The following is a 25,672-nucleotide window of genomic DNA, read 5'->3' as shown; positions in this document are numbered from 1 at the left end:
TACAGAAATAGAGGCTTTTATTTGTTACCTCTATGTGCTTTGGTATGGATTCAGCACCCGAGTTGAATAACACTTATATGTTTTTACAGTGGGAAGAGTAAGATTAAATGTACAGTTTGGTAACTGGATTGTAGTGAAAATTGAGTTTTACTATTCTGCCGGCCTGTGAGGTGCGCGCGCCTAGGGATATTGTCTGGACTATTCATGTCACTAGAATCAGTGGCTTTTTTTCAGCTAGAGACCTCCAACTTCAATAGGAAGACACACCTCTCGTCCCTCTTTTACACGACCCTAAATCTGTGTTCCGCCCAAGGGAGCTAAGGTAACAAGACGTTCTACTCTCACCAGATGTTTCACACTTCTTGTTCCTTAGATTGGAATAGTTAAAATGTTCGGATACGCTCTATCAATCCTTTTCACACCAGGTGACTCTTTTACAGCGACGAATTCCCCCTCAAAAAAACTGAGGAAAGCATTATTCACCCGTCTATGCCTCAGGGGAACCAGCTCACTTATCAGTCATGGCGTGCAGTTTCTGTTCAAACAGAATCCAACCCCAGAAGCCTCTCCAGCACAAAGTCTCTTACCGCTTAGTATCCATAATTATTTTCCTTTGAGCAACCTAAATTCCTGTCAATTTTTGGTACGTCTCTGCAATCCGGAAGTCTCTTTCCTTCCCTTTGCGGATCGCCATCGTATCCTTTCACTAACTGAGATGGCGTTAAAAATTAAATCAGTACATGTAACACCCTGAGCCACGTCGTTGTCGTGTAATTTCAACGCATTGCAAACAAAAAAATTCGTAAAAGCCAACATTGAAATATAAAAATGTGAAGATATACCCATTTACATAACCGCTCACCCAACAACTACAGAGAAAGAACTGCACTTCCTTAGCTTTACATGCTTGGTAACCTCAAAAATCTGAATAAAGAGTGAGCAATCGTCACCGGAGCCCGCAATGCAACACAATTTTTACTTCAAGTGAGGGAGAGACCCGAGTTCTGCTAGCGTTTTCTTGCGCCAGATAGTCCCCACCTGAGGTCCACTTGCATCATATTCAAGGTTCTACCTTTTTGATGCTGAGTCAAAAAAGTAAACCTGCCCCCGAGTTACGGCGATGTGCTCACCCGTGTAGTGTAGTGTAGTGCATCTCTGATGAAATGTTAAGAAGTCACGTAGTTGTGCTTTTGAGCCCTTTCAAGACTACGTTGAACAATCGGCAAAACCGTAAAATCGTACTGGCTTTCCAACAAAAGAGGTAAATATCAAATGTACTACAAATTCAAACACTGCTAGAATTGAAGTTTAGTGCCTAATCACACGTTTACAAACAGAAACAAATATAACCTGGGTAATGTTTGAACGAAATTCACACTGTTTTAGATGACTGACTCGCGATGTGGCCTCACAATCTCACCGTTGACCAGCTTTCATCCTGTTTCACAGTTTGAGCTCGTGGACGCTGAACTGTGCTTACGGTTTTCGCATTTGTGTCAAGAGCCACTCGCACTATTATAATCAGCAGTAATTTCACCTTCACAGGTAACTCCTGGCTTGCTCCCATAATTATTATTTGTGTTTTACTCGTATTTGTATCGGATTGTAACAAAGTAATCGTGTCAATTACACTTTCATGGCTTTGCTTTCTTATAACTCTGAATGGCATCCTCTCTTCACTCTGGCACGTTTTAATTAAATTGACATGCCACAGCTTAACTATGTAAGCTTTGCCATAGTTTCCCTTGTTTGTGCTCACTGTCAGGTTGCTCATTTTCCCGTCAATTCTATTCAACGCTTTAGTCCATGGGATATTTTAAAAGCTGTTGTAGGGTTGCGTTCTCACATTTCCTTTTCCAGATTCACAAAATCTCTTCATTTTCTTTTCTACCCTCACGCTAATGTCAAGTAACTCTATGGAATCTTATGCATTGTTGCCTCTTGAGCCTTGTTTTTATTGTTCATTTAGAATATTGCATTTGATATCTGTATTCGAGTCATTTGTAAGGTTATAGTAACGCGCGTGTTTGTCTCTGTCCCAAGAACTCTCTCTCACACCCAGTCAAAATGGAATTGTGCCAGATAGTTTGAAACCCATTTCGGATTGTTCATGTTACTGTCCCTCTTCGGGTAAGCAGTTTGTGTTTGCTTTCCACTACGGTCCCTAACTCAAGCACGCCTGATAGACGCGAAGTCTCTAATCTTCCCTTTCATATCTTCGAAGTCTCTTGGTTTGTGGCATCCGTGCGCAGTGTGATACATCCATACCGGATCACCTGCCTAAAACTTGATTTTTCTCGGCGCCCCTTCCAACAAACTACGTTATGCCTTTGATACCTCTGTGCGGTTGACTGCTTCTGCTTTTTCACTTTGAGTTCAATATGTTTTTTTCTAAGTTCACATTTCCTTTCTTAGTCACGCTACTGCTACGGCTGTGAGGTTACATTGCTTCCATAGGGTTGAGCAGCTTTTCTTTTTGCTTCTGAAGCTAGTTACTGTATAGCACCAGATGTCACTTCTTCCCCTTTTGTTATCCTAGCCTGCTTATGCTGTTCCAAGACTTGGTGTGCTGACACTATCATTGTACACGGTTCATTAAACTCCTCTCAGATAGTTACTCTCTGTTCCGGAAAAGATATTCCTCTGTACCCTCACCGTTTAACAGTATTTCATCATTTAGTATTTCCTTCTTGCCTTTGCTGAAACAAATGGTAAGGTGAGGTTTAACAATAATAGCGATATTAGCACGATTGGGCAGAATTCATCACACATTTCATACGCAGATCACATAAATTATTTTATCGAGTGTTTTCAATTCAAACATGTATGTTAAAATACCTTTATGAAAGGTGTGTGAGAATTTTGATACAGCGGGTTAGGAATTTGATATCACATTTCCTTTGAATTTTCATGTAGTTCCATTATGTGCTGTTTCATTCGAATTTTCACTAATAGAATAGGGACGCCATTTTGGTTGTCAAGTCAGTCATTTTTCGACTTTTGCTGCATATTCCTAAAAAGCCTTGGTTGAATGAAGAGCATGTTTCATGAGACTTGCACCCCTATTCATTCAAATCACTTCAATGCATATATCAAGAAAATCGTACAATGGCACAAACATGTACTTCCGTCTTACAGATCTTATAACCACTGTTGTAGTTCATGATATTGCTGCTGTAAAACCCAGAAATTTCCTTTAGCATTTTTATATTGTTCCAGATTTTACCTCAGAGATATTACCATTTTCTTCCGAAACATATTCAAAATACATGTAGCAAAAAGAAGGTATCCATAGATCAATTTTCCATTAATCACAATTATGCTTAAGTGTTCCACAAAAAATGTTTTGAAAGTCTCACACGCTGCAAAGCACTATTTTTGTAGAATATTGATGTACGTATATATTCACATATACATATATATTCGCATTCGGTAAATATGCATTCATTAGTGATGCTTTGGCAGTGTCGATACTACTCTAAATATCCTTGGGTCGTAGTTTAGCTTCCTGTTTGTTTTATTTCCACTCACAATCTTGTTGTTACAGCAATCACTGCTACTTTTTGCTCCTTGAAGCATGTTTCCTCCTTTTCAGTGGTTACTGCATTTTCCATAGTAGACAACGCTGCTGCATGAAAAACCTCCGTGATTGCATAATTTTTTGTTTTGATAGCTTATATCACTGCCGCGTTGATACGCAGTTGCGTCCCATGCAATGTCGGATTCTGTAGTGTGATATTTCTCGTCTGAACCACGGCGCCATCAAGTCCTTTTGGCCATGGAATTGCTTTGGGGTCTTTTATTACTGCCTTGTAGTTTGCACGTTACATTCTTAGAGCAGCCACGCACTCTCTTTTTTCCATGCATCCGACCTAACAACAAAGAGAGGTTTCTAATCTTTTTCATGCCATCACTTCAAGCACCGCAAAAGTTAATACCACAGGTATTTCAGCCAATAATACTGATCCCTTTAATAATTCGTCTGCCTTTAAACACTGCAGTGCATTCTGGTGGTGTCGTATTTCTTAGCCATAATAGCGATGAAGGCTTTCGTTCCACTCCTTGCTTTTCCACACCCCGCTATCACGTGTGTGTGTCTGTGTGTGCGTGCCTTTCAAGCTATTCCCTCATTACTTTCCATGGCTTTCCTTCTCCATTTTCTTATTCAGCGGCCGTGAGTGCCTCAGTTTCTCCACTCATTCAACACAACAAACAGTTTTTTGCGACTACGATGCAAATATATAACATGCCATTTCCCACAACTTTTCCTGCTCTTTTGTCTTTATGTTCCAAGTTCGAAATATCCATGCTTCCCGAACTCATTTTTTTATGTGTTTCACCTGGCATCATTTTCTCCAGTCAACCCTCTTTCAGTTATTTGTCTGTCTTTTTCCAAAGCAACACTTCCTTCCGTTACTTACATTAACATTATCACTCATATGTTTTCTCCTTTTTTGTTTGAAACCTTCCCAACTTCCTCATTGGAAATATCCCTTCCATGTCCTGTAGATAGCTCAGTGAAAAGTATGGCGTCTCTTTTTCTGTATTTATTATTCCTTCCATTCTTGTAGCCTTCCGGTATCGACATTCTCTACAACATATACTTTTTTATTTTCACACCACCCACTCAGTACGGTTGGTACATTTTAGTTGTTTATAGCCTCTATGTGCTTTCCCATCATTAGAAAATGCTTTCAATTTTCGTAGTGTTCCTTTTGGTATGAAAAGGTTCTCAACAATACGCATTACCAGTATCACGAAGCATAAACCCTCCCAACATCTCCCTCTCTCGTTGCGGTTTCCTGGATGACTCTACTGGAGTTGACGATTGCTCTGACGCATCACATGTCTCCTGTACAGGTTTTGAAAGTCACACCATCTCCCTCCGTGTGGAATATTGAGGTGCCGCAAACACAACAAATTCCATATCCTCTTTTTTTCTCTACCTTGTGTTGGAGCTTTTCGTTTATACCAAAAGCAAAATTAATCCCAGTGGACAATTTATAGCACTTTTGCTGTTTTTTACTGTTGGTTTTGCTGGCGAATCTGAGCATGCTGAGTTTTCTCCCTCGCACTCATATTCGTAAGAATCATCCTCTTCGCTATTGTAGCTTTTGGTTGCACCGTTACCTGTTGATATCGGTTTCCTTACACTTCGCTTTTTTTCATTGGTATGTGGGACTGACTGTGTCGGATCGCTCGGGTCAGCTGGGGTTTCTGGGACACTGTTCTCGGGATTGACACTGCGTTTCTGTCTTCCCCGTTGGCCTCCTCGCCCTGTATCACCTCTGATTAAGCTTTCGATCTCTTGATTTAGTTCTTCCATCCGCTTGAGCTTAGCTGACTTATCTTGTTTATCTTTCAGCGTAAGTTTCATTTCCTTTTCTACCTTTTGCAACGCTTTTAACCAGGGAAGTTTCGTTCCGTTATCTGATCCGTAGTGCACACATATTTCCTGCTGCTTGTTTATATCAGCCCCGCATGGTTTTATTCTGCTATTTACAGCGGTTCCAAGCACGTACGTATGTGTATATGGTATTGTGCCTATTTTAGTTACTGTTTTCATAAGATTCTCTTCCGCTTCACTCAGTTTTTCGATCATGTCGTGACGATTTCGGTGACGGCCTGCACACTTCTGTTTCAGAAAATCCCAGCGTGGTGCCTCGTTTGACTCTGGATTCCATTCGTCTCTATTCTCTCCTGTACTGCAGTCTGCGCAGCAAACCTTCTTCCTACCTTTCCAGGAGTTGTGGGTTGCACACAAGCACAACAAATCCACCGCTAGTGACCAACCCCCCGTTGCCTTATTGTTACGCAGATTTTGCCCGCAGACTCTGCTTCGATCTGAATCCCCTCCTTTTATATCTTCACTAAAATATTCCATTCCATAAAGAGCTTTAATGAGGTGCTCCTCCATTTTTCTCATATTTCCTGACGGCCTCTTCGCTTCAACATCATGATATATATCTGCCCCGTACATTCCCTTTTTTTTTATTTCGTCCACTGTATGCTCCCCCAAAGCGTCTATTTTACGCTCCAGCTTCTCTCCGCTAAAAGCCCTTTCCTTCACTGCTTTCTGCGCCTCTTCCCAAAAATTTTTGTACAGCCCGCAATTCCTTTTCCGATCCTCCATTTTCTTGGTACAAGAATCTTCCTGCGCTTTGGCGATGTGTCTACACTCTTCCTCACCGGCCACTTCAAGATATCTTACGCCTATTTTCAGAGCTTCTTGGGTAACTCGTTTCGTTACTTTTATGTGCTCAAGTCTTTCTTCTGCCCAATTTATCATTCGACACAACGCTTCAAACTCCTTTTGATTCACTATATCCTCCTTACCAAGCGCCCGATGACAACTGTGGAGTACCGTCAGTAAAACTACAACCCAGTACATAGTGCCTTGGATGTTTCACCCTTGTCTTTAGCAAAATTAAAAAAGAACCAAAAAGTGAAGTATTATGATCTTTCTTGGCATTTCGACATTCTTCTACACGTCTCATGGAAGTGTTTCAGTGTTCTCAGGGTTATTACTTCAGGTACAAAAAAGTAAGATTTTCATGACTACTGCTGAAACATAATTTTTCTGTTTTCCCTTCGCACGAATCCCATGAAATAGTGAGGCAGCGTCATAACCCTCAATGAGAAAGTCTTCCATAGCTCCTAATTCATTTTACCCGGTGACAGGAGTAAAAGTGCCGTCAGTTCCTCTTTTCACACATATGCTCCACCACACATTATTGTTCCATATCATCGAACTCTCATGGAAGAAACTATATGAAATGACAGATTGGGTGAAAAAGGATAAGGAGACTATTACTCTCCATAGCTTTATTAATATTTGAAATAACTCCTGTAATCACACGATATCTTACATCCGAGTAACGCGTGTGTAATACATGTTGGAAGTAATGAAAAGTGCCAATGTCAGTTTGTACTCCTCACTTTGCACTCTATGGGTAAGAAGGCGCTGCGGATATCCGATTTGCCAGTACATTAACGGTGTGGATATAAATTCAGCATGGAGTGGGCATCGCCGCGTATCCCCATTACCGTGACCCCAAATGTCCTCCCAACACCTCACACCCTGTTTTCTTCGTGACGACTTTCCCGAAGTAAATACGGATTCCTATCACAGCTATAACATTCAGTTCCTTCTGAAAAGCCATCCACGTTTCCTCTCCTCACTGTCAAGTCTTCCACAAAGAATCCATGCTTTAAGCTGTGTCTTGGGATGTTTAGTAAGAAAATAAATGGAGTTAACTGCAGCTTTTAACATTGAAAGGCCGAACACTGTGCCTTTCGCCTGCCCTCTGTTAAACTATTCTTGTAAGGGGGAAGTGATTTATCTCAGGGAGCTGCTGCTACTCATTCTGTTGGTAAGGATGCGGTGCAGAGGGTGTTAGACTTTTCTCCACCAACTTTACGCATTTATTGCACAACCCTGATATGGCCCACTGTATCAAAAGTGCTGGAGTAGAAAATAACAAAAACGGCAGTGCTGCAAATATGCTCCATTTTTCACCAACTCACTGACCATCATATGCTTACACAAAAATTCTCTCATCACCCTTGATGTGGTGTGTGAGAGTGCCACGTGGGACAGATGACAGATGAGAGTTCGACCCTCTAAAAGTATTGAGGTTCAAAGAGTAATTGTTCCTCTTTCCCCTTGTGTGTTGTGATTCTCATACCATGTTTGTTGTTAACAATCCTTGGATACCGTCTGCTACTAAAGGGTTTCAAGTGCCTTGCCGGAATATCGCATAATTTTTCTTCCATAGGAACTCACCCTTACTTTTTGTGTTGCTACTGTGGTGAGGATACTTTGGCACGACCACTGTGCATGTTTTCATGTGTGTCTTAGCGACATTATGGCGGACATCTTCATTATGTGGCCCTTAGAGAGTTGCTACTTCAGCGATCTCTTGTCAACTCCGACAGCCAATTTATGGCAAGGTGGCACTACGCCTCGTATACTGAATGCTTCTTCTACTTCCAACCGTAAGCATCAGCTGCTAGCATACGGAGTGTCCTCTACGTGATGTGTCTTCCCATTACACCCACTCTATTTTGGATAAATTCGTGCACTCTTCTAATTCACACTAAGTTCATCATTTAAAAAGGATAAGAAGGGTACCGCAGAGGAAAGGGAATATATTCAGTACAACAGCAGCACGCTTTTATGCTTCACTGCCAAATGCAAGAGAATATTACACATTTTGTAAAAAGGGCTGGTGAATCACCCCAACAATAATATACACATGTATGAGTCTCCATAGTATGGCTCTTTAACATGACTCGCAAATCACTCCCATTGAGAGCCATGCTTTGCAGCTGGTCACATTCTTGTCCAGAAACCAGTAGAGGTGACTGCGTAAACAACCGTATATAATATCTTGCGTAAACCAGGACTTCAGTAAAACCCTATACTGTCTTACGAATGTTAAAGGAGAGGTGTGCATTCGCAAGCAAGTGTGAATTAGTTTACAGAAATAGAGGCTTTTATTTGTTACCTCTATGTGCTTTGGTATGGATTCAGCACCCGAGTTGAATAACACTTATATGTTTTTACAGTGGGAAGAGTAAGATTAAATGTACAGTTTGGTAACTGGATTGTAGTGAAAATTGAGTTTTACTATTCTGCCGGCCTGTGAGGTGCGCGCGCCTAGGGATATTGTCTGGACTATTCATGTCACTAGAATCAGTGGCTTTTTTTCAGCTAGAGACCTCCAACTTCAATAGGAAGACACACCTCTCGTCCCTCTTTTACACGACCCTAAATCTGTGTTCCGCCCAAGGGAGCTAAGGTAACAAGACGTTCTACTCTCACCAGATGTTTCACACTTCTTGTTCCTTAGATTGGAATAGTTAAAATGTTCGGATACGCTCTATCAATCCTTTTCACACCAGGTGACTCTTTTACAGCGACGAATTCCCACTCAAAAAAACTGAGGAAAGCATTATTCACCCGTCTATGCCTCAGGGGAACCAGCTCACTTATCAGTCATGGCGTGCAGTTTCTGTTCAAACAGAATCCAACCCCAGAAGCCTCTCCAGCACAAAGTCTCTTACCGCTTAGTATCCATAATTATTTTCCTTTGAGCAACCTAAATTCCTGTCAATTTTTGGTACGTCTCTGCAATCCGGAAGTCTCTTTCCTTCCCTTTGCGGATCGCCATCGTATCCTTTCACTAACTGAGATGGCGTCAAAAATTAAATCAGTACATGTAACACCCTGAGCCACGTCGTTGTCGTGTAATTTCAACGCATTGCAAACAAAAAAATTCGTAAAAGCCAACATTGAAATATAAAAATGTGAAGATATACACATTTACATAACCGCTCACCCAACAACTACAGAGAAAGAACTGCACTTCCTTAGCTTTACATGCTTGGTAACCCCAAAAATCTGAATAAAGAGTGAGCAATCGTCACCGGAGCCCGCAATGCAACACAATTTTTACTTCAAGTGAGGGAGAGACCCGAGTTCTGCTAGCGTTTTCTTGCGCCAGATAGTCCCCACCTGAGGTCCACTTGCATCATATTCAAGGTTCTACCTTTTTGATGCTGAGTCAAAAAAGTAAACCTGCCCCCGAGTTACGGCGATGTGCTCACCCGTGTAGTGTAGTGTAGTGCATCTCTGATGAAATGTTAAGAAGTCACGTAGTTGTGCTTTTGAGCCCTTTCAAGACTACGTTGAACAATCGGCAAAACCGTAAAATCGTACTGGCTTTCCAACAAAAGAGGTAAATATCAAATGTACTACAAATTCAAACACTGCTAGAATTGAAGTTTAGTGCCTAATCACACGTTTACAAACAGAAACAAATATAACCTGGGTAATGTTTGAACGAAATTCACACTGTTTTAGATGACTGACTCGCGATGTGGCCTCACAATCTCACCGTTGACCAGCTTTCATCCTGTTTCACAGTTTGAGCTCGTGGACGCTGAACTGTGCTTACGGTTTTCGCATTTGTGTCAAGAGCCACTCGCACTATTATAATCAGCAGTAATTTCACCTTCACAGGTAACTCCTGGCTTGCTCCCATAATTATTATTTGTGTTTTACTCGTATTTGTATCGGATTGTAACAAAGTAATCGTGTCAATTACACTTTCATGGCTTTGCTTTCTTATAACTCTGAATGGCATCCTCTCTTCACTCTGGCACGTTTTAATTAAATTGACATGCCACAGCTTAACTATGTAAGCTTTGCCATAGTTTCCCTTGTTTGTGCTCACTGTCAGGTTGCTCATTTTCCCGTCAATTCTATTCAACGCTTTAGTCCATGGGATATTTTAAAAGCTGTTGTAGGGTTGCGTTCTCACATTTCCTTTTCCAGATTCACAAAATCTCTTCATTTTCTTTCCTACCCTCACGCTAACGTAAAGTAACTCAACGGAATCTTATGCATTGTTGCCTCTTGAGCCTTGTTTTTATTGTTCATTTAGAATATTGCATTTGATATCTGTATTCGAGTCATTTGTAAGGTTATAGTAACGCGCGTGTTTGTCTCTGTCCCAAGAACTCTCTCTCACACCCAGTCAAAATGGAATTGTGCCAGATAGTTTGAAACCCATTTCGGATTGTTCATGTTACTGTCCCTCTTCGGGTAAGCAGTTTGTGTTTGCTTTCCACTACGGTCCCTAACTCAAGCACGCCTGATAGACGCGAAGTCTCTAATCTTCCCTTTCATATCTTCGAAGTCTCTTGGTTTGTGGCATCCGTGCGCAGTGTGATACATCCATACCGGATCACCTGCCTAAAACTTGATTTTGCTCGGCGCCCCTTCCAACAAACTACGTTATGCCTTTGATACCTCTGTGCGGTTGACTGCTTCTGCTTTTTCACTTTGAGTTCAATATGTTTTTTTCTAAGTTCACATTTCCTTTCTTAGTCACGCTACTGCTACGGCTGTGAGGTTACATTGCTTCCATAGGGTTGAGCAGCTTTTCCTTTTGCCTCTGAAGCTAGTTACTGTATAGCACCAGATGTCACTTCTTCCCCTTTTGTTATCCTAGCCTGCTTATGCTGTTCCAAGACTTGGTGTGCTGACACTATCATTGTACACGGTTCATTAAACTCCTCTCAGATAGTTACTCTCTGTTCCGGAAAAGATATTCCTCTGTACCCTCACCGTTTAACAGTATTTCATCATTTAGTATTTCCTTCTTGCCTTTGCTGAAACAAATGGTAAGGTGAGGTTTAACAATAATAGCGATATTAGCACGATTGGGCAGAATTCATCACACATTTCACATGCATATCACATAAATTATTTTATCGAGTGTTTTCAATTCAAACATGTATGTTAAAATACCTTTATGAAAGGTGTGTGAGAATTTTGATACAGCGGGTTAGGAATTTGATATCACATTTCCTTTGAATTTTCATGTAGTTCCATTATGTGCTGTTTCATTCGAATTTTCACTAATAGAATAGGGAAGCCATTTTGGTTGTCAAGTCAGTCATTTTTCGACTTTTGCTGCATATTCCTAAAAAGCCTTGGTTGAATGAAGAGCATGTTCCATGAGACTTGCACCCCTATTCATTCAAATCACTTCAATGCATATATCAAGAAAATCGTACAATGGCACAAACATGTACTTCCGTCTTACAGATCTTATAACCACTGTTGTAGTTCATGATATTGCTACTGTCAAACCCAGAAATTTCCTTTAGCACTTTTATATTGTTCCAGATTTTACCTCAGAGATGTTACCATTTTCCTCTCAAACATATTCAAAATACATGTAGCAAAAAGAAGGTATCCATAGATCAATTTTCCATTAATCACAATTATGCTTAAGTGTTCCACAAAAAATGTTTTGAAAGTCTCACACGCTGCAAAGCACTATTTTTGTAGAATATTGATGTACGTATATATTCACATATACATATATATTCGCATTCGGTAAATATGCATTCATTAGTGATGCTTTGGCAGTGTCGATACTACTCTAAATATCCTTGGGTCGTAGTTTCGCTTCCTGTTTGTTTTATTTCCACTCACAATCTTGTTGTTACAGCAATCACTGCTACTTTTTGCTCCTTGAAGCATGTTTCCTCCTTTTCAGTGGTTACTGCATTTTCCATAGTAGACAACGCTACTTTATGAAAAACCTCCGTGATTGCATAATTTTTTGTTTTGATAGCTTATATCACTGCCGCGTTGATACGCAGTTGCGTCCCATGCAATGTCGGATTCTGTAGTGTGATATTTCTCGTCTGAACCACGGCGCCATCAAGTCCTTTTGGCCATGGAATTGCTTTGGGGTCTTTTATTACTGCCTTGTAGTTTGCACGTTACATTCTTAGAGCAGCCACGCACTCTCTTTTTTCCATGCATCCGACCTAACAACAAAGAGAGGTCTCTAATCTTTTTCATGCCATCACTTCAAGCACCGCAAAGGTTAATACCACAGGTATTTCAGCCAATAATACTGATCCCTTTAATAATTCGTCTGCCTTTAAACACTGCAGTGCATTCTGGTGGTGTCGTATTTCTTAGCCATAATAGCGATGAAGGCTTTTGTTCCACTCCTTGCTTTTCCACACCCCGCTATCACGTGTGTGTGTCTGTGTGTGCGTGCCTTTCAAGCTATTCCCTCATTACTTTCCATGGCTTTCCTTCTCCATTTTCTTATTCAGCGGCCGTGAGTGCCTCAGTTTCTCCACTCATTCAACACAACAAACAGTTTTTTGCGACTACGATGCAAATATATAACATGCCATTTCCCACAACTTTTCCTGCTCTTTTGTCTTTATGTTCCAAGTTCGAAATATCCATGCTTCCCGAACTCATTTTTTTATGTGTTTCGCCTGGCATCATTTTCTCCAGTCAATCCTCTTTTAGTTATTTGTCTGTCTTTTTCCAAAGCAACACTTCCTTCCGTTACTTACATTAACATTATCACTCATATGTTTTCTCCTTTTTTGTTTGAAACCTTCCCAACTTCCTCATTGGAAATATCCCTTCCATGTCCTGTAGATAGCTCAGTGAAAAGTATGGCGTCTCTTTTTCTGTATTTATTATTCCTTCCATTCTTGTAGCCTTCCGGTATCGACATTCTCTACAACATATACTTTTTTATTTTCACACCACCCACTCAGTACGGTTGGTACATTTTAGCCGTTTATAGCCTCTATGTGCTTTCCCATCATTCGTAAATGCTTTCAGTTTTTGTAGTGTTCCTTTTAATATGAAAAGGTTCTCAACAACACGCATTACTAGTATCACGAAGCATAAACCCTCCCAACATTTCCCTCTTTCGTTTAGGCTTCCTGGATGGCTGTGCTGCTGAGCACGATTGCTCTGACGCATCACATGTCTCCTGTACAAGTTTTGAAATGCACACCATCCCACTCCGTGTGGAATATTGAGATGCCGCAAACACAACCAATTCCATCTCTTTTTCCTTACCTTGTGTTGGAACTTTTCGTTTATACCAAAAGCAAAATTAATCCCAGTGGACAATTTATAGCACTTTTGCTGCTTTTTACTGTTGGCTTTGCTGGTGAATCTGAGCATGCCGAGTTTTCTCCATCGCATTTGGAATCGTAAGAATCAACCTCATCTCCACCGTAGCTTTTGGATGCATTGTTACCTGTTGATATCGGTTTTCTTACAATTCGCTTTTTTTCATTGGTATGTGTGGTTGACTGTGTTGGATCGCTCGGGTCAGCTGGGGTTTCTGGGACACTGTTCTCGGTATCCACACTCCGTTTCTGTCTTCCCTGTTGTCTTCCTCGCCCCGTATCACCTTTGATTAAGCTTTCTATCTCTTGACTTAGCTCTTTAATTCTCTCAAGTTTTGATGTCTTCTTTGTTCTGTCTTGAAGCAGAACTTCCATCTTGTTGTCCACGTTTTCCAACGCTTTCATCCAAAACACCACTCCATCACGCTCTCTGTAAAACACACATATTCCTTCTTTGCTGTTTTTGTCTGCTCCACAGTCTTTTATTTCTTTGTTTTGCTTTTCCCCAAGTTTGTACAAATTTGTTCTTCTGTTTGCACTTATTTCCGTTACGGCATCCATAAAATCCTGTTTTGCACCACGCAGGGTTTTGCGTACGCTAACGTAACTAGTGGTGGCTCCCGCACACTTTTGTTTCAGAAATTTCCAGCGTGGTGCTCCGTTTGATCCTGGGTTCCATGTGTTGCCGTTCTCTCCCGTAGTGCAGTCTGCGCAGCATACCCTCATCTCTTTCCAAGAACTGTGCATTGCACACAAGCACAACAAATCCATTACTAGTGATTGGCCCCCAATAATCATTTCACTACGCGAGCTTTGTCCGCACACCCTGCTTCGCTCTTCTCTTTCCCTTATTTCTTCTGCGGAGTATGTCCTTCCATAAAGAGCTTGATTGAGTTGCTCCTCCATATTATTTACTTTGAGTTCTAAGAGTTCCCACTTGACTTCGTGAAATATATCCGCCACTTCCATTACTTTGCTTTTAATTTCTTCCGCTGTATGATATTGCAAACTGTTCCTTCCTCGGTGATGTGCTTGCGATCTTTCATGCTTTTCCTTTAATAGCCTCTGTGACTCTTCCCAAAATGTTTTGTACAATCCGCAGTTTTTTTCACGAACCTCTCTTTTATCCATACAAGCATCGTGTTCTGCCGCGCCAAGTTGAGCAGCGCTATCTGCATCAGCGACTTCAAGATATCTTATGCCGATGCTCAGAGCTTCTTCCGTCACTTGTTTAGCTAGTTTTATGTGCTTCAGTCCCCTTTCTGCCCAATTTATCATTCGACACAACGCTTCAAACTCCTGTTGATTCACTATATCCTGCCCCGACACTAAATGAATACCCTGTAGTACCGCCACTAAAAATACAACCCAGTACATAGTGCCTTGCATGTTTCACCCTTGTCCTCTAGCAAAATCAAAAAAGAACCAAAAAGTGAAGTATTTTGAGCTTTCTTGACATTTTGACATTCTTCTACACATCTCATGGAAGTGTTTCAGTGTTCTCAGGGTTATTACTTCACACAAAATTAAACTCTTCATGACTACTGCTAAAACATAATTTTTCTGTTTTCCCTTCGCACGAATCCCATGAAATAGTGTGGAAGGGGCTCAACCCTCAGTGAGAAAGTCTTCCATAGCTCCTATTTCGTGTGACAAGGTGTCCAGGGTGAAAGTGCCCTCAGGTCTTCTTTTTACATATACGCTCCACCACACATTGTTTCCCCATATCATCGAAATTTCATGGGAGAGATGATATGAAATGGCAGAATGGGTGAAAAAAGATCAGGAAACCATTACTCTCCATAGCTCTCTTGATATTTGAAATAACTCCTGTAATCACACGATATCTTACATCCGAGTAACGCGTGTGTAATACATGTTGGAAGTAATGAAGAGTGTCAATGTCAGTTTGTATTCTTCACTTTGCACTCTATGGGTAAGAAGGCGCTGCGGATATCCGATTTGCCAGTACATTAACGGTGTGGATATAAATTCAACATGGAGTGGGTGTCGCCGCGTTTCCGCATTACCGTGACCCCAAATGTCCTCCCAACACCTCACACCCTGTTTTCTTCGTGACGAGTTATCTGAAGTAAATACGGATTCCTATCACAGCTATAACATTCAGTTCCTTCTGAAAAGCCATCCACGTTCCCTCTCCTCACTGTCAAGTCTTCCACAAAGAATCCATGCTTTAAGCTGTGTCTTGGGATGTTTGGTAAGAAAATGAAGGGAGGTAACTGCAGCTTTTAACAGTAAAAGGCTGAACACTGTGCCTTTCACCTGCCCTCTGTTAAACTATTCTTGTCAGGGGGAAGTGATTTATCTAAGTGAGCTGCTGCCATTCCTTCTGTTGGTAAGGATGCGGTGCAGAGGGTGTTAGACTTTTCTCCACTAACTTTACGCATTTATTGCACAACCCTGATATGGCCCACTGTATCAAAAGTGCTCAAGTAGAAAATAACCAAAACGGCAGTGTTGCAAACATAATTGATCTCTCACCAACTCATCGGCCATCGTATGCTCCCACAAAAAATTTCTCCCATCACCCTTGATGTGGTGTGTGAGAGTGCCACGTGGGACAGATGACAGATGATAGTTCGACCCTCTAAAAGTATTGATATTCAAAGAGTAATTGCGATTCCTTTCCCCCTTGTGTGTTGTGATTCTCATTCCATGTTGTTAACAATCCTTGGATATCGCCTGCTACTGAAGGGTTTCAAGTGCCTTACCGGAATATCGCATGGTTTCTCTTCCATAGGAACTCACCCTTACTTTTTGTGTTGCTACTGTGGTGAGGATACTTTGGCACGACCACTGTGCATGTTTTCATGTGTGTCTTAGCGACATTATGGCGCACATCTTCACTAAGTGGCCCTTGGAGGGTTGCCACTTCAGTGATCTCTTGTCAACTCCGACAGCCAATTTATGGCAAGGTGGCACTACGCCTCGGATACTGAATGCTTCTTCCACTTCCACCGTAAGCATCAGCTGCTAGCATACGGAGTGTCCTCTACGTGATGTGTCTTCCCATTACACCCACTCTATTTTGGATAAATTCGCACACTCTTCTAATTCACACCAGGCTCATTATTTATAAAGAGAAAGGAGGGTACCGCAAAGGAAAGGGGATATATTCAGTACAACAGCAGCACGCTTTTATGCTTCACTGCCAAATGCAAGAGGATATTATACATTTTGTAAAAAAGGCTGGTGAATCACCCCAACAATAATATACACACGTATGAGTCTCCATAGTGTGGCTCTTTAACCCGCTTAGAAAATCTCTCCCATTGAGAGCCATGCTTCGCAGTTAGTCACTTTATTGTCCGGAAAACAGCAGAGGTGACTGCGTGACCAATCGTATATAATATCTTGTGTAAACCAGGACTTCAGTAGGACCCTATACTGTCTTACGAATGTTAAAGGAGAGGTGTGCATTCGCAGGCAAGTGTGAATTAGTTTTCAGAAATAGCGGCTTTTATTTGTTACCTCTATGTGAATTGGTATGGATTCAGCACCCGAGTTGAATAACACTTATATGTTTCTACAGTGGGAAGAGTAAGATTAAATGTACAGTTTGGTAACTGGATTGTAGTGAAAATTAAGTTTTACTATTCTGCCGGCCTGTGAGGTGCACGTGCCTAGGGATATTGTCTGGACTATTCATGTCACTAGAGTCAGTGGCTTTTTTTTTTCAGCTAGAGACCTCCAACTTCAATAGGAAGACACACCTCTCGTCCCTTTTTTACACGACCCTACACCTGTGTTCCGCCCAAGGGAGCTAAGGTAACAAGACGTTCTACCCTCACCAGATGTTTCACACTCCTTGTTCCTTAGATTGGAATAGTTAAAATGTTCGGATACGCTCTATCAATTCTTTTCACACCAGGTGAATCTTTTACAGCGACGAATTCCCACTCAAAAAACTGAGGGAAGCATTTTTCACACGTCTATGCCTCAGGGGAAGCAGCTCACTTATCAGTCATGGCGTGCAGTTTCTGTCAAACAGAATCCAACCCCAGAAGCCTCTCCAGCACAAAGTTTCTTACCGCTTAGTATCTATAATTATTTTCCTTTGAGCAACCTAAATTCCTGTCAATTTTTGGTACGTCTCTGCAATCCGGAAGTCTCTTTCCTTCCCTTTGCGGATCGCCATCGTATCCTTTCACTAACTGAGATGGCGTCAAAAACTAAATCAGTAAAATTCACACCTTGAACCACGTCGTTGCCGTGTAATTTCAACCCATTGCAAACAAAAAAATTCGTAAAAGCCAACATTGAAATATAAAAATGTGAAGATATACACATTTACATAACCGCTCACCCAACAACTACAGAGAAAGAACTGCACTCCCTTAGCTTTACATGCTTGGTAACCTCAAAAATCTGAATAAGGAGTGAGCAATCGTCACCGAAGCCCGCAATGCAACACAACTTTTACCTCAAGCGAGGGAGAGACCCGAGTTCTGCTAGCGTTTTCTTGCGCCAGATAGTCCCCACCTGAGGTCCACTTGCATCATATTCGAGGTTCTACCTTTTTGAAGCTGTGTCAAAAAAGTAAACCTACCCCCTAGTTACGGCAATGTGCTCACCCGTGTGGTGTAGTGCATCTCTGATGAAATGTTAAGAAGTCACGTATTTGTGCTTTTGGGCCCTTTCAAGACTACGTTGAATGACCGACAAAACCGTAGAGTTATACTAACTTTCAAACGAAAGGGGTAAATATTAATTGTACTACAGATTCAAACACTGCTAGAATTGAAGTTTAGTGCCTAATCACACGTTTACAAACAGAAACAAATATAACCTGGGTAATGTTTGAACGAAATTCACACTGTTTTAGATGACTGACTCGCGATGTGGCCTCACAATCTCACCGTTGACCAGCTTTCATCCTGTTTCACAGTTTGAGCTCGTGGACGCTGAACTGTGCTTACGGTTTTCGCATTTGTGTCAAGAGCCACTCGCACTATTATAATCAGCAGTAATTTCACCTTCACAGGTAACTCCTGGCTTGCTCCCATAATTATTATTTGTGTTTTACTCGTATTTGTATCGGATTGTAACAAAGTAATCGTGTCAATTACACTTTCATGGCTTTGCTTTCTTATAACTCTGAATGGCATCCTCTCTTCACTCTGGCACGTTTTAATTAAATTGACATGCCACAGCTTAACTATGTAAGCTTTGCCATAGTTTCCCTTGTTTGTGCTCACTGTCAGGTTGCTCATTTTCCCGTCAATTCTATTCAACGCTTTAGTCCATGGGATATTTTAAAAGCTGTTGTAGGGTTGCGTTCTCACATTTCCTTTTCCAGATTCACAAAATCTCTTCATTTTCTTTCCTACCCTCACGCTAACGTAAAGTAACTCAACGGAATCTTATGCATTGTTGCCTCTTGAGCCTTGTTTTTATTGTTCATTTAGAATATTGCATTTGATATCTGTATTCGAGTCATTTGTAAGGTTATAGTAACGCGCGTGTTTGTCTCTGTCCCAAGAACTCTCTCTCACACCCAGTCAAAATGGAATTGTGCCAGATAGTTTGAAACCCATTTCGGATTGTACATGCTACTGTCCCTCTTCGGGTAAGCAGTTTGTGTTTGCTTTCCACTACAGCCCCTAACTCAAGCACGCCTGATAGACGCGAAGTCTCTCATCTTTCCTTTCATCTATTCAAAGTCTCTTGGTTTGTGGCATCCATGTGCAGTGTGATACATCCATACCGGATCACCTGCCTAAAACTTGATTTTGCTCGGCGCCCCTTCCAACAAACTACGTTATGCCTTTGATACCTCTATGCGGTTGACTGCTTCTGTTTGTTCACTTTGAGTTCAATATGTTTTTTCTAAGTTCACATTTCCTTTCTTATTCACGCTACTGCTACGGCTGTGAGGTTACATTGCTTCCATAGGATTGAGCAGCCTTTTTTTTGCCTCTGAAGCTAGTTACTGCATAGCACCAGGTGTCACTTCTTCCCCTTTGGTTATCCTAGTCTGTTTATGCTGTTCCAAGACTTAGTGTGCTGACACTATCATTGTACGCGGTTCATTAAACTCCTCTCAGATAGCTACTCTCTGTTGCGGAAAAGATATTCCTTTGTAACTTCACCGTTTAACAGTATTTCATCATTTAATATTGCTTTCTTGCCTTTACTGAAACAAATGGTAAGGTGAGGTTTAACAATAATAGAGAGATTAGCACGATTGGGCAGAATTCATCACACATTTCACATGCATATCACATAAATTATTTTGTCGAGTGTTTTCAATTCAAACATGTATGTAAAAATACTTTTATGAAAGGTGTGTGAGAAATTTGATACAGCGGGTTAGGAATTTGATATCACATTTCCTTTGAATTTTCATGTAGTTCCATTATGTGCTGTTTCATTCGAATTTTCACTAATAGAATAGGGACGCCATTTTGGTTGTCAAGTCAGTCATTTTTCGACTTTTGCTGCATATTCTTACAAAGCCTTGGTTGAATGAAGAGCATGTTTCATGAGACTTGCACCCCTATTCAATCAATCACTTCAATGCATATATCAAGAAAATCGTACAATGGCAAAAGCACATACTCCCGTGTTACAGATCTTTTAATCACTTCTTTAGTTCATGATATTGCTACTGTCAAACCCAGAAATTTCCTTTAGCACTTTTATATTGTCCCAGAGTTTACCTCAGAGATGTTACCATTTTCCTCTCAAACAAATTCAAAATACATGTAGCAAAAAGAAGGTATCCATAGATCAGTTTTCCATTAACAACAATTATGCTTAAGTGTTCCACAAAAAATGTTTTGAAAGTCTCACACGCTGCAAAGCACTATTTTTGTAGAATATTGATGTACGTATATATTCACATATACATATATATTCGCATTTGGTAAATATGCATTCATTAGTGATGTTTAGGCAGTTTCGATACTACTCTAAATATCCTTGGGTCGTAGTTTCGCTTCCTTTTCTTTTTTTTTATTTACAACCACAATCTTGTTGTTACAGCAATCACTGCTACTTTTTGCTCCTTGAAGCATGTTTCCTCCTTTTCAGTGGTTACTGCATTTTCCATGGTAGACAACGCTGCTGCATGATAAATCCCCATAATTGCATCATTTTTTGCTTTGATAGCTTATATCACCGCCGCGTTGACACATAGTTGCGTCCCATGCAATGTCGGATTCTGTAGTGTGATATTTCTCGTCTGAACCACAGCATCATCGATTCCTTTTGGCGATAGAATTGCTTTGAGGTATTTTATTACTGCCTTATGGTTTAGCACATTACATCCTTAGGCCAAGCACACACTTTCTTTTTCCATGTATCCGACACAACACAGAAGAGGGTATCTCTAATCTTTTTCATGCCATCACTTCAAGCACCGCAAAGGTTAATACCACAGGTATTTCCACTAATACCGATCCCTTTAATAATACGTCTGCTTTGAATTATACAGCGCATTGTGGTGGTGTCGTATTTCTTAACCATCATAGCGATGAAGGCTTTTGTTCCACTCCTTGCTTTTTCACACCCCGCTATCAAGTGTACGTGTCTGTGTGCGCGGCTTTCAAGATATCCCCTCATTACTTTCCGTGGCTTTCCTTCTCCATTTTCTTATTCAGCGGTCTTGAGTGCCTCAGTTCCTTCACTCATTCGACACACCAAACAGTTTTTTTTGCTATAACGATGCAAATATATAACATGCCATTTCCCACAACTTTTCCTGCTCTTTTGTCTTTATGTTCCAAGTTCGAAATATCCATGCTTCCCGAACCCATTTTTTTATGTGTTTCGCCTGGCATCATTTTCTCCAGTCAATCCTCTTTTAGTTATTTGTCTGTCTTTTTCCAAAGCAACACTTCCTTCCATCAGACTATATTTACATTATCACTCATATGTTTTCGCCTTTTTTTTTAACCTTCCCAACTTCCCCATTGGAAATATCCCTTCCATGTCCTGTAGATAGCTCAGTGAAAAGTATGGCGTCTCTTTTTCTGTATTTATTATTCCTTCCATTCTTGTAGCCTTCCGGTATCGACATTCTCTACAACATATACTTTTTTATTTTCACACCACCCACTCAGTACGGCCGGTACATTTTAGCCGTTTATAGCCTCTATGAGCTTTCCCATCATTCGTAAATGCTTTCAGTTTTTGTAGTGTTCCTTTTAATATGAAAAGGTTCTCAACAACACGCATTACTAGTATCACGAAGCATAAACCCTCCCAACATTTCCCTCTTTCGTTTAGGCTTCCTGGATGGCTGTGCTGCTGAGCACGATTGCTCTGACGCATCACATGTCTCCTGTACAAGTTTTGAAATGCACACCATCCCACTCCGTGTGGAATATTGAGATGCCGCAAACACAACCAATTCCATCTCTTTTTCCTTACCTTGTGTTGGAACTTTTCGTTTATACCAAAAGCAAAATTAATCCCAGTGGACAATTTATAGCACTTTTGCTGCTTTTTACTGTTGGCTTTGCTGGTGAATCTGAGCATGCCGAGTTTTCTCCATCGCATTTGGAATCGTAAGAATCAACCTCATCTCCACCGTAGCTTTTGGATGCATTGTTACCTGTTGATATCGGTTTTCTTACAATTCGCTTTTTTTCATTGGTATGTGTGGTTGACTGTGTTGGATCGCTCGGGTCAGCTGGGGTTTCTGGGACACTGTTCTCGGTATCCACACTCCGTTTCTGTCTTCCCCGCGGCGTGCCACCTTCGATTAGGTTCTGAATCTCTTGACTTAGCTCTTTAATCCTCTTTAGCTTAGTCGACTTATATTTACTGTCTTGCAGAAGAACTTCAACATCATTTTCAACCCTTTCCAACGCTTGCATCCAGTGCAGATTCGCTCCATTATCAGATCCGTAGTACACGCATATTCCCTGGCCAGTGCCTATGTTAGCCCCGCATTGCTTTGTTTGTATATTTTTACTGTCTCCAAGCTTGTACATAGTTCTATATGGGATAGTGGCTATTTTAGACACTTTTGCCATAAAATTCTTTTTGGCGCTTTTCAGCTGTTCGCCCTCTGTATGGTGATTTGTATTATCACCTGGACAATTCTCTTTTAGAAATTCCCAGTGTAGTGCTCCGTCTAATGCTGGGTTCCATGTGTTGCTGTTCTCTCCCGTACCGCACTCCTCACAGCATACACTCTTCACGCTGCTCCAGGATATGTGCCTCGCACACAAGCACAACAAATCCACGGCTAGTGACCAACCTCCAGTGGCGTCGCGGTTGCCCAGGTTTTGTCCACACACTCTGCTTCGGTCCGAATCCCCTCCTTTTACCTCTCCAGTAAAATGTCCTACTCCATAAAGAGCTTGATTGAGTTGCTCCTCCATGTTATCCGTTCTAAGTTTCAAGATTTCTTTTTTGACCTCGTGATACGTATCCGCCACTTCCATTACTTTGATTTTAATTCCTTCCGCTGTATGATATTGCAAACTGTTCCTTCCTCGATGAGGCGCTTGCGATCTGGCAGTCCTCTTCAATGCTTCCTGTGACTCTTCCCAAAATGTTTTGTACAGTCCACAATTCTTTTCGTGACTTGTCTTCTTGTTGCTCATGCACGCCTTCTCCTGCAGTTCGGTAAGCTCTGTAACCTCCTCCTCGCCGGCCACTTCAAGATATCTTACGCCTATTTTCAGAGCTTCTTCAGTAACCTGTCGTGCCAAATTTATGTGCTTCAGTCCCCTTTCTGCCCAATTTATCATTCGACACAACGCTTCAAACTCTTGTTCATTCAATATCTCCTCCTGGCCCAACACTAAATGAATACCCTGTAGTGCCGCCACTAAAAATACAACCCAGTACATAGTGCCTTGCATGTTTCACCCTTGTCCTCTAGAAAAATCAAAAAAGAACCAAAAAGTGAAGTATTTTGAGCTTTCTTGACATTTTGACATTCTTCTACACATCTCATGGAAGTGTTTCAGTGTTCTCAGGGTTATTACTTCACACAAAATTAAACTCTTCATGACTACTGCTAAAACATAATTTTTCTGTTTTCCCTTCGCACGAATCCCATGAAATAGTGTGGAAGGGGCTCAACCCTCAGTGAGAAAGTCTTCCATAGCTCCTATTTCGTGTGACAAGGTGTCCAGGGTGAAAGTGCCCTCAGGTCTTCTTTTTACATATACGCTCCACCACACATTGTTTCCCCATATCATCGAAATTTCATGGGAGAGATGATATGAAATGGCAGAATGGGTGAAAAAAGATCAGGAAACCATTACTCTCCATAGCTCTCTTGATATTTGAAATAACTCCTGTAATCACACGATATCTTACATCCGAGTAACGCGTGTGTAATACATGTTGGAAGTAATGAAGAGTGTCAATGTCAGTTTGTATTCTTCACTTTGCACTCTATGGGTAAGAAGGCGCTGCGGATATCCGATTTGCCAGTACATTAACGGTGTGGATATAAATTCAACATGGAGTGGGTGTCGCCGCGTTTCCGCATTACCGTGACCCCAAATGTCCTCCCAACACCTCACACCCTGTTTTCTTCGTGACGAGTTATCTGAAGTAAATACGGATTCCTATCACAGCTATAACATTCAGTTCCTTCTGAAAAGCCATCCACGTTCCCTCTCCTCACTGTCAAGTCTTCCACAAAGAATCCATGCTTTAAGCTGTGTCTTGGGATGTTTGGTAAGAAAATGAAGGGAGGTAACTGCAGCTTTTAACAGTAAAAGGCTGAACACTGTGCCTTTCACCTGCCCTCTGTTAAACTATTCTTGTCAGGGGGAAGTGATTTATCTAAGTGAGCTGCTGCCATTCCTTCTGTTGGTAAGGATGCGGTGCAGAGGGTGTTAGACTTTTCTCCACTAACTTTACGCATTTATTGCACAACCCTGATATGGCCCACTGTATCAAAAGTGCTCAAGTAGAAAATAACCAAAACGGCAGTGTTGCAAACATAATTGATCTCTCACCAACTCATCGGCCATCGTATGCTCCCACAAAAAATTTCTCCCATCACCCTTGATGTGGTGTGTGAGAGTGCCACGTGGGACAGATGACAGATGATAGTTCGACCCTCTAAAAGTATTGATATTCAAAGAGTAATTGCGATTCCTTTCCCCCTTGTGTGTTGTGATTCTCATTCCATGTTGTTAACAATCCTTGGATATCGCCTGCTACTGAAGGGTTTCAAGTGCCTTACCGGAATATCGCATGGTTTCTCTTCCATAGGAAATTTCCATTAACTTTTTGTGTTGCTACGCTGGTGAGGATACTTTGGTACGACCACTGTGCATGTTTTCATGTGTGTCTTAGCGACATAATGGCGCACATCTTCACTAAGTGGCCCTTGGAGGGTTGCCACTTCAGTGATCTCTTGTCAACTCCGACAGCCAATTTATGGCAAGGTGGCACTACGCCTCGGATACTGAATGCTTCTTCCACTTCCACCGTAAGCATCAGCTGCTAGCATACGGAGTGTCCTCCACATGATGTGTCTTCCCATTACACCCACTCTATTTTGGATAAATTCGCACACTCTTCTAATTCACACCAGGCTCATTATTTATAAAGAGAAAGGAGGGTACCGCAAAGGAAAGGGGATATATTCAGTACAACAGCAGCACGCTTTTATGCTTCACTGCCAAATGCAAGAGGATATTATACATTTTGTAAAAAGGGCTGGTGAATCACCCCAACAATAATATACACATGTATGAGTCTCCATAGTATGGCTCTTTAACCCGCTTAGAAAATCTCTCCCATTGAGAGCCATGCTTCGCAGTTAGTCACTTTATTGTCCGGAAAGCAGCAGAGGTGACTGCGTGACCAATCGTATATAATATCTTGTGTAAACCAGGACTTCAGTAGGACCCTATACTGTCTTACGAATGTTAAAGGAAAGGTGTGCATTCGCAGGCAAGTGTGAATTAGTTTTCAGAAATAGCGACTTTTATTTGTTACCTCTATGTGCTTTGGTATGGATTCAGCACCCGAGTTGAATAACACTTATATGTTTTTACAGTGGGAAGAGTAAGATTAAATGTACAGTTTGGTAACTGGATTGTAGTGAAAATTGAGTTTTACTATTCTGCCGGCCTGTGAGGTGCGCGCGCCTAGGGATATTGTCTGGACTATTCGTGTCACTAGAGTCAGTGGCTTTTTTTTTTCAGCTAGAGACCTCCAACTTCAATAGGAAGACACACCTCTC

The 25,672-nt window shown here is 41.3% G+C and overlaps 8 protein-coding genes across 8 annotated transcripts; 2 read left to right on the top strand and 6 right to left on the bottom strand.

The window, feature by feature from the left end:
* Positions 1-1,408: 1,408 nt before the first annotated feature.
* On the bottom strand, positions 1,409-1,774 carry Tb09.v1.0830 (hypothetical protein, conserved; the record flags this gene model as incomplete). Its single annotated transcript, XM_822621.1, has 1 exon — positions 1,409-1,774. The coding sequence occupies one exon, from the start codon at positions 1,772-1,774 to the stop codon at positions 1,409-1,411; it is 366 nt and encodes a 121-aa protein (XP_827714.1).
* Positions 1,775-3,778: 2,004 nt separating this feature from the next.
* On the top strand, positions 3,779-4,426 carry Tb09.244.2230 (hypothetical protein, conserved; the record flags this gene model as incomplete). The annotated part of the gene is made up of 1 exon (XM_822620.1): positions 3,779-4,426. The coding sequence occupies one exon, from the start codon at positions 3,779-3,781 to the stop codon at positions 4,424-4,426; it is 648 nt and encodes a 215-aa protein (XP_827713.1).
* A 540-nt stretch (positions 4,427-4,966) lies between these two features.
* On the bottom strand, positions 4,967-6,391 carry Tb09.244.2240 (variant surface glycoprotein; the record flags this gene model as incomplete). Its single annotated transcript, XM_822619.1, has 1 exon — positions 4,967-6,391. One exon carries the CDS (start codon positions 6,389-6,391, stop codon positions 4,967-4,969), a length of 1,425 nt encoding a protein of 474 aa, XP_827712.1.
* A 3,499-nt stretch (positions 6,392-9,890) lies between these two features.
* Positions 9,891-10,256, bottom strand: Tb09.v1.0820 (hypothetical protein, conserved; the record flags this gene model as incomplete). Its single annotated transcript, XM_822618.1, has 1 exon — positions 9,891-10,256. One exon carries the CDS (start codon positions 10,254-10,256, stop codon positions 9,891-9,893), a length of 366 nt encoding a protein of 121 aa, XP_827711.1.
* A 2,004-nt stretch (positions 10,257-12,260) lies between these two features.
* Positions 12,261-12,908, top strand: Tb09.244.2270 (hypothetical protein, conserved; the record flags this gene model as incomplete). Its single annotated transcript, XM_822617.1, has 1 exon — positions 12,261-12,908. The coding sequence occupies one exon, from the start codon at positions 12,261-12,263 to the stop codon at positions 12,906-12,908; it is 648 nt and encodes a 215-aa protein (XP_827710.1).
* A 535-nt stretch (positions 12,909-13,443) lies between these two features.
* On the bottom strand, positions 13,444-14,868 carry Tb09.244.2280 (variant surface glycoprotein; the record flags this gene model as incomplete). The annotated part of the gene is made up of 1 exon (XM_822616.1): positions 13,444-14,868. One exon carries the CDS (start codon positions 14,866-14,868, stop codon positions 13,444-13,446), a length of 1,425 nt encoding a protein of 474 aa, XP_827709.1.
* Positions 14,869-18,347: 3,479 nt separating this feature from the next.
* Tb09.244.2290 (hypothetical protein, conserved) lies at positions 18,348-18,713 on the bottom strand (the record flags this gene model as incomplete). Its single annotated transcript, XM_822615.1, has 1 exon — positions 18,348-18,713. One exon carries the CDS (start codon positions 18,711-18,713, stop codon positions 18,348-18,350), a length of 366 nt encoding a protein of 121 aa, XP_827708.1.
* A 3,183-nt stretch (positions 18,714-21,896) lies between these two features.
* Tb09.244.2310 (variant surface glycoprotein) lies at positions 21,897-23,321 on the bottom strand (the record flags this gene model as incomplete). The annotated part of the gene is made up of 1 exon (XM_822614.1): positions 21,897-23,321. The coding sequence occupies one exon, from the start codon at positions 23,319-23,321 to the stop codon at positions 21,897-21,899; it is 1,425 nt and encodes a 474-aa protein (XP_827707.1).
* Between the last annotated feature and the right edge of the window lie 2,351 nt (positions 23,322-25,672).

This window comes from Trypanosoma brucei, chromosome 9 (assembly GCF_000002445.2).
Source record: "Trypanosoma brucei brucei TREU927 chromosome 9, whole genome shotgun sequence".
NCBI lineage: Eukaryota > Euglenozoa > Kinetoplastea > Trypanosomatida > Trypanosomatidae > Trypanosoma > Trypanosoma brucei.
This window is presented reverse-complemented; position numbering and strand designations above follow the sequence as displayed.